The sequence below is a fragment of the Magallana gigas genome, chromosome 6, assembly GCF_963853765.1.
Source record: "Magallana gigas chromosome 6, xbMagGiga1.1, whole genome shotgun sequence".
NCBI lineage: Eukaryota > Metazoa > Mollusca > Bivalvia > Ostreida > Ostreidae > Magallana > Magallana gigas.
Genome location: NC_088858.1, coordinates 39,950,862 through 39,964,083, shown reverse-complemented (window position 1 = coordinate 39,964,083; position 13,222 = coordinate 39,950,862). Strand labels below are relative to the sequence as shown.

General features: G+C 36.5%; 1 protein-coding gene across 1 annotated transcript; it reads right to left on the bottom strand.

Moving 5' to 3' along the window:
* Positions 1 to 298: 298 nt before the first annotated feature.
* Positions 299 to 12,782, bottom strand: LOC105338655 (chondroitin sulfate proteoglycan 4). Its single transcript, XM_011443877.4, has 4 exons — positions 12,570 to 12,782; positions 6,912 to 11,293; positions 6,522 to 6,687; positions 299 to 5,175 (listed from the first exon to the last, which is right to left on the bottom strand). The coding sequence occupies exons 1-4, from the start codon at positions 12,628 to 12,630 to the stop codon at positions 2,735 to 2,737; spliced, it is 7,050 nt and encodes a 2,349-aa protein (XP_011442179.3). The 5' UTR covers positions 12,631 to 12,782; the 3' UTR covers positions 299 to 2,734.
* Positions 12,783 to 13,222: the final 440 nt, after the last annotated feature.

Below are 13,222 nucleotides of genomic sequence, written 5' to 3'. Positions count from 1 at the left end.
TATTAATATGCTTGTGTAGTTTGTGGAATCCCAGTTATGACCGATTCAGAAACAGATGTTAACAAGTCTGGAATATTTGATATTTTAAATAACACATCACGTACAGCTTTGTTTGAAACTACCGTTTTTCAGCATTCACAACTGACAGTCCGTGTAATCCCATGTTTTCCAAGAACTTATTATTTGCTTAGTCCATCTGTAATCATTCTTTTCATATAAAATTTGTCTGTTATAAGTTAGTTTCATTTAATGTGCTGCCCCCCCCCCCCCCCCCCAAAAAAAAATAAGCAAGAGAGAAAAGTTTTTTAGAGTTTTATTTTTCAGGTGATAATGATCATCAACTGTAATGAAATAATCAACAACAAGCAGCAGCTATATACAATGTACACAATGTATACAAGGCAAACCAATATATCTGTCAACAAGCATCAACAGCAAACCAAGCACCAACAATTCCCCCCACACAGGAAACACACTCAGCGGACACACCGCCAATTAATGACACATCATCTAACAGGGACTACCTCTCCTTAAATACTTGACCAAATTCATTTCAACCAATGACCCAAGCCAAACATTGTAGGTGAAGTCTTTGAAGAAATATTATATGAAAACTGACAATTCATGTGGCTTGAAGCAAATTAAATCTGTCAATACAATCTGTGTTCAACAAACATGCTGGTTTCTGTGCACGTCAACAGTTTAAAGACTTCATTGTCTTCATGAGCCAGACAGTCCATTAACTCTACATGTATATAAATAATATTTATATCATTATGCTATTAAAACTACAAAGTTACTATTTCTTATATCTAGACAGTACACATATATATTTTATTATGTATATATTGTCTATAGGTAATTATAAGTCTGATTAATATTACTATTGTGTAGTTACTGTCCACTGTTTAGATTGTATCAAAGCATATTGAGTATTGTTATCAAATTATAGACATCAGCACTTCAACACAAAATATTCACAATCAGTGAAAATACACTACGTAAGAATGCCCATCAATAAGGCATTACAAGGGGAGAGAACTCTCGTTGAACTAGTATATATATGGCATTTACCACAAAAAGGCCTTTCACAAGTATCCCAAGGAAATCAAAAAAATAATTTTGGCATAGCTTATATTACTTCAATGGAGCATCAATTCAGAAAAAATGGAAAAAATCAGCAACAAGCATATTTTCATTCAAATAATGCCACCTGATAATGAATAGCAAATACCCTTCAATAAATTCTGTGGACATAACATTAGAATTTCACAGTCACAAACAACTGTGTATCAAAAACAAGATATTTGGCACAACAAAAAAAGTATTGCAATACACTCAAGATGATCTAACAGTGACTAGACTACCATTAGATTGATATATACAGTTACACTTCGGTATCTCGAACACTGTTATCTCAAATACTATGGATGTGTCTAACTGATTTGTTAGTCCCAACCACTTATCTTTTAAGTATTCTCAAATACTTTGGTATCTCGAAGTTTTTAAACAGTTCCATCTAGTTTGAGATAACGAAGTTCGACTGTATTCTAAATGATTTCCAAAGATACATGTATATTATGGGGTATTCAAAGCTAATATTCAAATATCAAAGGTATTACATGTATATTGTTGAATTACTAGACCATCAATATTGATAGAATATCAATACATACATTAACATGTTAATAGAATAATAAAAACATTTCCTTCTTCTTAGTATACAATCATCATCGATACCTCTAACATATTTACATGGACAATGTACTGTAGAACAGCTAATCTGAAATACAATATAAAAAAACCATGGGGGTGGAAAGCTTAAAAAATATGGATTTAAAAAGGAATGTTTGCTCTTGTAACAAAGTGAAGCTATGCTAAGATATTAATTTTGTGTAAATTTAAAAAGATAATTTTAAAGCATTCCAATTAAATTAATGATCAAACAAATAAAAAAAAATGCGATTTTGATTCCATTGATGTAATAACATTAAATGGGTAAACTTTTTCGCAAGTACATGTACTTTAAAGCAAACAAAGGGATTTTAAGATAATAACCAGTCAGCATCTTCCTGAAATCCCAAGGGATCGCCTATTCTTTACGAGGGTACATATACATTTACGGGTTCTAAAGATAAAAACTCCCATATACTTAAAAGCAGATCAGTAATAAATGGGGTCATAATTTTGGTATTTTTTTAATAGTTATGATCTGATTTTTTATATGAAGTTGAAGTTTTCCTCAAAGTCTTTTTTAAAAATAGAATAAGAGAACTTTATACATAAAAAAGAAGACATATATGCTTTAAATTAATAGCATATAAAAAATTCATTAATTCATTAATTCAAAAATACATGCATTTTGTCTGAAAATTAGAGTTTAAAACAAAGTTTATACCAGAAGAATAATTTAAATGTACAAAGTACATTTGCAAATACATAATTGGAAAAAATTATAGCACTAATTCTTAGTATAAATCCAACAACCTTTGAACAAAATAAATCATTCTCTATTTTATTGCAAATTTTTGCTCATAAAAATTATTTGACTTTCAAGTACAAGTTTAGTTTATACACTGTACATTTGAGAAATGACTCTCTACAGGCCTGAGTAAAAAATGCTGATTTGTGATTTTAAAAACAAAGTCATAATTCTCAATGTAAAGCATATAAAAGTGCATTTATTAAATAACAAAAACATAAAAAAGGGCCTAACTACATATATATCACAAGACTAAACCCAGTACTGATTCTCTTTCAACACGGGAGCTGTGGTTCGACAGAACTGTAATAGTTCAGGGTCATCCATCACTGACCAATCAAACAAGTCAACGCTGGATTGAGAGACAATGGAGTCCCTCAAATGTAGGTCACCCAGGGGTGTGACCTTGCACTCTGGTATGGTAGCACTAACCTCTGTCTGGGTAAGGCCTGTTGCTCCCTCCACCTCATTATACTCATTAAAATCTGAAATACTGTCCTCTGAAACATTCCTCCTAACAACAGGTATATTGTAATAGTTGTGATGCTCATACACGAGGGAATGCTCATCATCAGATGCATTATCATTGGGTTCAATGTGAACGTGCGGTTGATTCAGTGGAATTGGACCAGAAATTTCTGGTCTTAACTGGTTTTTCTGCATACCAGTCGGTGGAACATAGTTTTGATACCTCCGCTTCCTCCAAAGAAGGTACACAATTATAACTCCAAGAATGACAACCACAAACAAAGGAATAAGAATGGCCAGAATGATCATGAAGTCATTCCTGACACTTGGACTCACCACCTCCCGGCTTCCTGCATTGTCCACATCAGAACCATTGGCGCCCCTAGTATACGGTAGTTTAAACACAAAGTCCCCAATAGCTGGCTGGACACCTCTGGCGGTCAGTAAATAGGTCATTCTATCTTCTGATTGTCCTTGCACAGGTCGATTTATAACATAGTAAATTCTGCGATATTCAATGTCCGTGTGGGTGAACTCCTCCACTTCTTGGTATCCTGCTTCGACATCCCTCTTCCTGCGAGCCGTGTTCACAATGACTCCAAATTTTGGCTGGTTTATTATTTTGTAGTGTGGATCACTACCTGTCACATTAGCTAGCCCTCTTGCATCGAGACTCAGCAGCGTGATAAGTGTTTGGTTGGATCCTTTCGACAACTTTGCTGGATTCTGCTTCACAAATGGTTTCACTGATATAGAGATCTTTTTGTTAACAACGATGAGATCAGATCCTTGATAGGAAACGTCACAGAAAAAATGGTCACTGGGGTAATTCAGATCTTGCTGGACATACATAACTTCATGCAGTTTTTCGAGATCAAGTTGTGTAAAAGTGGTCACAGGATAGGATCTGACATAGATCCTTCCATGCAGGGGAGTCCTTGTGATGGTGTATAGGATTTTATTCCTGTCCCCATTGGTTTTGGAATCCAGCTGTTCCTGGGTTATGTATACAGATGTTGAAGCTTGTGGAATGTATATTGTATCATTCTTAATCATTTCCAAGGTCAAGGACACGACACTCACTGCCACGGTCACAGTCTGCCGCGGGAACTTCCCGTCAGTTATGTTCAACTCAATAAAAGATGGAATGGGTGGTCCAGTTTGGGTAAATATAATGTTGCCACCATCAACATCTTCCTGTGTAAAGGTTTTGATTGGTCTTTGATGGTCAGCCTTAAATGCTAGAATTCCATTGTTTGGTCGAGTGTTGACCTCATACCACAGTCTTTCAGGCGGCGAGTCATCATCCACCAGCTTGAGAACACTATCATCCACAGTTTTACTGCCTCCTTCAGTTACCTCAATCACAGGATTTCTAGGAACAAAATGAAATGGTTGGTCGTTCACTGATTCAATCTCAATAGGAAAGGTTTCTTCAAGGATCTGCATTTCTTCTCTTGATCCAAACTTTATGTCAAAATAAACTTGAAAATTAAAGCTATCGTTCCTCGTCTCTGAATCATCGTGATGGTATGAGAGCCGGTCAGAGCTGATGTACTCTTGAGTGAAGTTGGCGCCTTCTCTCAGAGCACTGCCTCCTCTCCAGGACAACACTCCATTTTTAGGAACAGTCATCAAGGAGAACATAGCAGAGACCATTTTTCCAGAAGCTTCTAGCTGTCTTACATAAGTTGAGATATCAAGATTTGATTGGGATATAACTTTCTCCTCACCTTCATTTAATGTCAGTTTTTTAACACGGATTTTGCCTTGATTACTTTGACTGCTGTATGATATGACAACATTGAAAACTTGGTTTTTCACTGTGTTGGCATAAACCGTATTGACTTCAAAGACAAATTTGTCACTGTCCTCCACAGTCTGCATAAAACTCTCATGCTGATAGTAGATTTTGCCATCATTAACATCATTCTGGGTGAAGGAAACAACCGGAATTACCTGCTGGTTCTTTCTGGTTACTAGGCGCCCTTTATCCGGTTTGACCTGGATGTGGTAGGTGATGTCCTTACTCTGGTCCGGGTTATTGGTCCGGCTGAGCAGATGAGCCTGGGTGATTGGTTGCATCTGTTCGGGGTAGACTTGCAGCTGGTTGTTGTTGACCACGGAGAGGACCAGTCTCTTGGCAGTGATGTGGAACTGCATCCTGTTGGTGTTGCTGTTCTGCCCATCACTCAGATGGTACCAGAAGGAGCCTGTGTCACCTCCTGAAACCAAGGAACAGACAAGGTTACACAAGGATAATACATACAGGGATATATTTGCCCCCGTTTTATTTTCGCCCCTTTTGCCCTTGTTGTCAGATGGCGAATTGAAGACTGGGCTAACTCCAACATCTCAAATTATCTCTCTTTAAACACAACAATGTCTGGGCGAATACAAAATGGGACGAAATTGTTTGCAAGTGTAGAAGGACGAAAATTACAGGGATGACAAACCCTATACAAAGTATCTAAATTCATTCATTTTAAAATAAATCTAATATAGTGTCTTAATACAGAGCTATATAGGGCGATACATGTACATGTATTACAAAAAACATTTGGGTTTACTTTATTTAGACAGAAATTGATTGAGGATGTGTTAAGATAAATATAATTTTTTTTGCTTGAACAGATATTTCTTGCTTTATGAAAACCTTTTCAATTACATGTATAGGACTATGTTAATACATCATAACATGTACTGACGAATACTACATGTTCATTAAGGCAGTAGTTCACCGAAGACTTTCCAGTTTGTTTAAACAATAAGACATGCCCTCGCAAGTACACAAGCATAGTGGAATGAATAGATAGTAAGATCATTGATATGGAAAGTCATTTGATTGTACATGGAGGTTGTCTATTATTGGTAATGGTACATGTAACCTAAATAACTGTCTGAATGGTGTCTTAGTATCAATGTTGTTTTTGTAAAACATGTAATGAATATAAAGAAAATGCTGGGGCAGAGACACACTAGTTGAAATTTATTTTACTTCTGACCATTATATTCCATATAGTTATTCTGATCATTCTTTCATGAATAATTACCCTCAGATTCTTTGTTGACATTTCTAAAAGTGGGGATCCTTATGAGGTTTAGTGAATTTAACTGTGGTGCAGAGAAATTTTCCTGGATGCTGGCACACAGTAAAAGGGCAATTAAACATTAAAAAAAGAAACAGTGCATTTATTCATCCAAACAAAATAGGAGTACTCCATACACTACTGAGATATATATATATGTTACCCAAGGGTTTACCCATTCATAATTCATTTAATGGTCATGTGATATCAATACTTCATATTGATAGAAACTATTATGTTGTTTATAGACAGGAATACAAAAAGACCAAGCTAGCAATTGTTAGATGAGAAAACGACAGCTCATTCACCGAATCAAATCACAATAATGGTTTCCCACAGGAACTATATGAATATTTTAGTACCAGCATTCACTGAAACCAGCAATAGGGTTCATACAATAATAATGTTAATTGCTTAAAAAAACCCCTTAACTGCTCAGCCTAGTGAAGTGAAAAGATAAAGATGAAATATCAATGTCATACCTTCATGCACAAACACCACCTGTCCTGTATTGATGCTCTGCTGTGTGAACCTCGTGATGTCTTTGAAGGTGTTATTCAGGAATGAAATTCGGCCATTCGTGGGTTTGGTTGCTGCATACCACACTCCGTCAGGGGGCGTGTCAGGGTCCTCAGCATTCAAGATGTCCTACATGATATTAATTTTTTTAAATATTATTTCATTAAAATTGATATCTTATAACATGAACTCAAAATAATTAGATTTGATATAACTGCACAGCCTGGTGTGTTATATGAACAATATAAATACATATGTCCTTATCTTGTTTAACAAATAAAGAAAAAATGTATTTTGTAAAATAAAAACTGCATGTATCTTTAATGAAAATATACATATAAATTCCTATTTACCTTTGAAATCAAAGCCATAGAACTCTGCCAAAGTGTCAGGCCCTTATTTGTGATGACTCGAGGGGCTTCATCGTTTACAGCCTCAATGTTGATGTACACGTGCTGATCATCTGTTTCTTCTTTATTTGCCATTCGACCTTTGATAACTATTTCATCCAATTCCGAGTCGCTTCCATCATGCACATAATAAACCCTCCCCTGTCTCAGGTCGTCCATTGTAAAAGAGAACAGCGACTGGTTCCTTCTTTCAATCAGCTCAAGATGACCATGTCTGGGTTGTTTGACCACATGGAAGACAACAGATAGATTTGTTGGCGTGGTGAATTTTAGAACAATGTCTGCTGGTGACAGAGGCCTTTTCCCTCCTTCTCGGATACTCAGATTCCTTGTTTCTATATCTAACGGTGGCGGGAGTACCTCAATTCCAAAGGTCAGTCCCCTTAACCTTTGACCTGTTACTCCGTCTGCTACATCAAATGTGAAATAATCCGTTCTGTGGCCTTTCTGTGTGTGGCGATATGACACTGCATTTGAATTGATATCCCATTGTGTGAATGTGTTCTGCACTCTACTTTCTGTCTTATAGGTGACATAAATTGCTCCATACCTTGGTCTGGTAGTGATGGAGTACACAATAGAGGAAGGCTGTGACAAGGCATTGAAGACAAGCAGGTTGGATTTTCTGATGGTTTGGGATTTCAGACTTTGAACTTGAAGAACATTGTTGTTGATAACTCTTGGTATTCGAGACGGCGTGCCCTGAAGAATGTGGATTTGAAACTCTTCCTGTATTCTTGCTTCTCCAGCTATAGCAGCAAACTTGAAGTGGTCCTCACCCATGCCACCATGCCTATGGCTATAGATCAAAGAACCAGCTAGTAAATCACCAAGGGTAAACCGTGTAACAGTTTCTCCATCTATTTTTAGTCTCCCGTGCAATGGTTCCTCAATCATGATGAATTTCACTTCCTCTGGTTTCACATTCACATTGGTGTCAATGCTTAGATTAGCTGAATGGATGTTGACATCTTCTCCAACTTGCACAATTACTCCAGTGTTATTTTGAATCACAATGAACGGACTTCCAGCTTCCACACTAAAAGGAAAATGCTCCATAAAATAACCATCAGAAACAGTCATCAAAGTTTTGCTAGTTTCTGGTCCAATATGGCGGAATTTGATTTTTCCATCAGCAATGTCTTGTTGTGTGAAAGTAAAGACCTCCTTATTGTCCTCACTGTTCACTATTTCACCATTTGGAATTCTTTCCCTTGTATATCTTAACTTCATGGAATCAAAGTTGACATCTGGATCACTAAAACTCAGATCATCCACTGTTATCACTTTTTCCTTGTTGGATACTATCTTCAAAGTTTTGTCCACCTTTCTAAGAGGCGGATTATCATTGCGCATGGTAATACGGATATGAAATCTTCCACTGTATTCTTTTACTTTTGCTGGAAATGTTGTTGCAGACGTCAAGATTGGAGAAGCAACAAATGCAAAGCTGTCTCTGTCATTTTCTGAGTCATTATGTTCATAGAAAAGCCTACTTCTCTGAATGTCTTCATTTGAAAATCGTGTGACACCATTTTGTCTCAGGAGTACTGGTGAATGATTTCGATTTTTCAGCTTCAAAATCCCATGCTGAGGAAAGTCAACAACACTGAATTCAAAGTTCTGAAAGTCATCTGTCTCCAAGTAAAGATAATTCTTTGAAATCACTGCCTCTCTTCCTTCATATACCGTGTCCAAAACATTGTTGGTCAAGCGAACCGTTGTTTGTCTTGGAAAAAATTCCATGTTCATACGCATTGGTTTGGAGACTGCAGGAGGAGCAGACACGCGGAAATCAATGAAGTCTGTCGTCATATCATAGGTCAAGTGGTGCAAACGATAAACAACATACCCGCTGTTCACATCCTCCTGTGTCAAAACATCATTGATATCTAGTGGCTCCATCTCATAAATCAGTTCCTCTGTGATATTTTTGTGATGTATACGATACAGATTTCCCCGATACGGTTTCCTTGATATGGTAAATTTGATGTTCTTGGCGTCATACCAAAGATCATTCGTTCTAGCATGCAACTCGTCACTGGAGATAATTTTATACTGGCTGTGCTGGATTACTACCCTATTGGAGCCAACAATATCAATAGTTAGTCTGTCAACATAAATGTACACAAGACCCCTAATGGTTGTGTTCAGGGCAGATGCTTCTATTGAAAATCTATCGTACTGCACCAAATTCCGCTTTTCTCTATTTACATATCGTATCTGATTATTATCTATGTGACGCTGGGCAAATGTATCCACAGTTTCCCATGTATCATTAGAATACGTTCTTCTCTGAATTTCTCCATAGTCAGGTGAAACAATAACACGGTATCGGATTTCAATCTCTTGCATAGGCACATTATCAATGGCCACCAAATTCTTTCTACCTATGGTGATATGGCTTCCCTGTGTTACTCTAATCCCAGAGATGTTCAAATGCAAATTCATGTCCACTGCATCAATAATCAGCCTCTTTGTGAGTGTCCCAACAGTCAGCAAACAGAATGATGAATCAGCCCCCAATGAAAACCATATTCTCCCATCTATAATCTCCTGAAAGGAGAATGTGGATCTTTCTATCCCAGCTCTGTCAGAGGTCTCAAAGTGGCCTGGTGATTTCCCTGGGTGTTTTGATCTGCAAACTGTTGATATCACCAAGGAGGAAGGCAAGGAGTCTGGGTCAAGCACCTCTACAATAGATCTTGTGATTCTTAGCTTTGTGTTTTTGGCCATATTTAAAGAGGCTTCACTTTGAGAGCTGCCCAACAGCTGCAGAGTAGGTTTGTCATCCACTGGTTCAATATGAATTGGAAGTATAAAGGTGTAGGATTTCTGCATTTCAGCAAAGTCACCAGGTCCATTTGTAGCTATTTTCATATTGAGAGTCACTTCGTCCCTCGTTGATTCTGATCCATCATGGATATACCTAACTTTCCTTCCCAGTAAATCCAACAGCGTGAAAACATCCCTGTTCCTCCGTCTCCTCCCAAGATCAATCAAAAGATGCCCATGTTTTGGAAATCGCATCATTTCAAACTGAATTGCAGACTCACGGATCTGAAGTTCTTTATAATCAAGCAGAACGATAATATGTTCAGTGGTAATAACCCTTTCTGTGCCTTCTTTCAGTGTCAAACCTCTGACTTCAACATATTGGTCTTCATATGGGGATGTTGTTGTCATATAAGTACTGAAGGTTGGTTGGCTGGTTGTTTTTTCACAGTTACTAGTACATTCAGTCATTAGTCCACAGTCTGTGTTCAAATCACGACTTACTTGCATTTGCTGAAATCCATACAGCTTTGAATTGATTGTCAAGTTTTTCATACATCCAAGGTAATGATCAGATGTTAAGATGGAGTCAATATTTACTACTGCTTCATAAGACATTACATGGGGTGTTACTCCTCCCAAGAAAAACTGCCCAGGGAATTCAAAGTTCTTCCACCTACTCTCATCAAGTGATGTGGTCTCTTCAGAATGATCCACTGTAAATTTTACCAAAGTGTCTGTACACTGTATGGACAATGAATGCCATTCTCCATCACTGATTATCACATTAGAATCAAGTCCATCTACCAATCTGTCACTTCCTTTGATCAGCAACAATTTCAACTTCTTGGATAATATTTCAACAGAAAGCACATAGGGTTCTGTTTTTGGTTTCCTTGCCAGGGCTAATAACAGAAGTCCATTTTCGGTCCCAGTTTTGAACTGCACAGAAAGAGATCCAGTGTTTTTAAAAGGTATATGATGAAAGGCAGCAAAGGAAGAGTTGGAATGGAAATTAATGGGCAGAGAGGACTCTGCCTTGACTTCCTCTGTACACGTCCATGATACATGATATACTGACTGTGTTCCCTCTAGTTTCTGTGCATTGCTAATGATATCATACTGATTGAATACAACATTTCCTAAGCAACCACGGAAATACGACCATTTTTTATCAAAGCTAGTTGTTTTCTGCATGCCACCCACAAAAACTTCATTTTCATTCAGTTCGTGTAATTGCCCCAAAATATCAATCTGATTCTCAACTCCATCAACAGTGACAGTCAATGACTGAGAAATCTGCTTTAGTTCAACATGATGCCAGTTTCCATCGTCTGTTTTCTGTAAGGATTTCCAAGTCAGAGAACGGGAGCCAAAGTCGGCCTCTACCTGGACACACCCATCCTGGAGGTACAAGTACAGGTAGTCCGAGGGTCCCCGGGCCAAGAAGAGGAGACCATGGGGCTGCCAGGTTAAAAACCTCACCCTCAGCTCTACATCTTTGTTGATTCCAAAGGGCAGATTTAGGTAACTGTCTCCATAGAACGAGGCTGCAAAAAAAACAGACACTGTAAGAGGTGTGTTTATCTGTCTGATTTTCACTCTAAAGCTTTGTCGTACAAAATACATACTATCTAAAGTAAACAGATATCATAACAAAACTTTGCTGGTATTTAGGAGACTTTCATTACCTGGTAAACAAAAATTAACATTTCATTCTAGAGATAATAAACATAACTCAATTACTGTCAATCAAATTACATGTATTATGCTTGATAACACTGCAATTTGCTTCCTGTAGGTTACACGGATGCTTACTAAAAATATAATTTTTATGAACATTTTGACCTTGTTATCACTAATGTGAATTTCGTACTTAACTGACAGCTAAGCGTTTTATAAATCAATATCAGGCATTGTACCATTATAATCATTTCATATTGTGATAGTGATAATTTCACAACTAGTTGTGGATGTACGTTCTTAAAATGAATCAATTTCATACATTTTCTTAAACACTGAACTCTTGACTATTTTGTTTGAAACAATTATCATTATCTAAACTTTGATGCCATTGAAATGAACTTTTCTGATTTTGAAGGCAATAAAAATGCATAAAAATTTCAGTGTATTTCTTAAAACTCTGATCATGTTAAAATGAATGACATTTCTTTTCCATATATTCTTTCAGAAAAATGGTAATAATTTTGAGATGCTTATATAATTTAATTTTTTAAAGTGTACAGTATTACATATTATGTCTCACAACTTCAAGTAATTAATTCACCAAAGGTATCAAAACATGGTCAATTTCAATGTAGGTTGTTTCTGAAGTCGTGTGAATTGACTTTAGCTTCATTTTCAAGCAGATGCCTAATTTAATTTAAGAGCGTAAAGTGAAATTTAACCCGGTAGGCAACTGCAGGTTATGTGCAATGGAAATAGATTAAACCCATGAATATTTATACCCCATGATAGGCCATAAACAAACAATAAAATGTATGTTGATTAATATCAAATTCAGATATTGAAAATTCCATTACCGGGAGATATTGTGTTTTAATATTAGAAGCACAGTGATGTTCTCTGATAGCATCTTTTGTAAGTCGACTTGAGTTTGTATGCCTTGGAACCTAGGTCAAAATATTTTCGACCTTTCATCTTTCAGTTCATAAATAACCAATTAATTTAAAGTTCTTTAAAAAACCCTACAATCTTTTATATTATTTTCCTGTGATAGTGTCCAATCATGGGACATATTTCATGGTTTAAGACTTTTCTTGTAAGCTGATATTAAAGTACTTCGAAATATATATATTGACGTACCTGCTCTCAGCCTCTGCACACAAATTAGCAACAACCAGGCATAAAGATAGAGGGTATCCATGACATCTCATCTACAGAACATATTACCTAACCAATTGTGCAATATTTGCCGTGTGCAGCATTGCAAAAGCATTGCAATTTCAGTATTTGTATGCCACTAGAAGTGGACCCACATCACAACATTGTTACTATTTTTTCTTCGAGATAATGAGGTCTTGCTATTTACAGGAAAATTGTGATGTGCTATTACGGTAGTAAAGAGAGGTCTCAAATTTATGTAATAATCTAGAGAATAAAAATGTTAGTTGTTTAAACATATAAGTACGTTCCTTTTTGTTGATTTAATCATATTTTAATTTTATGACATGACACATATACGTTTTTAAAGTACCCCATCCCCCAAATTTACTGAAATTAGCACAACCAAAGGAGGTTTAAAAAATAACTCCTACATCAAATAAGTCGAGTTCCTTAAAATCTATTTATGGATGCTGATGCAGAAGTTTGTTAATTAGCATATTTGTAGTACAAGTCTCAGCTTTTCTCTAGATTTTGCCAGGAACGTAAATATACGTCCCTCATTTTGTCTAAAAATTGAGAACAATTTTTCTTTTTCTTTTCATTTATCAAATTTTATCTGGCTAATTGTTGTA

Excerpts from the sequence above, each read along its gene's own strand:
- LOC105338655 (XM_011443877.4), bottom strand. The coding sequence starts at position 12,630 with ATGGATACCCTCTATCTTTATGCCTGGTTGTTGCTAATTTGTGTGCAG. Across the intron at positions 11,294-12,569 it reads TGTGCAGAGGCTGAGAGCAG|CCTCGTTCTATGGAGACAGT; the intron begins GTACGTCAATAT and ends TTTTTTTTGCAG. Across the intron at positions 6,688-6,911 it reads CTATGGCTTTGATTTCAAAG|GACATCTTGAATGCTGAGGA; the intron begins GTAAATAGGAAT and ends AATATCATGTAG.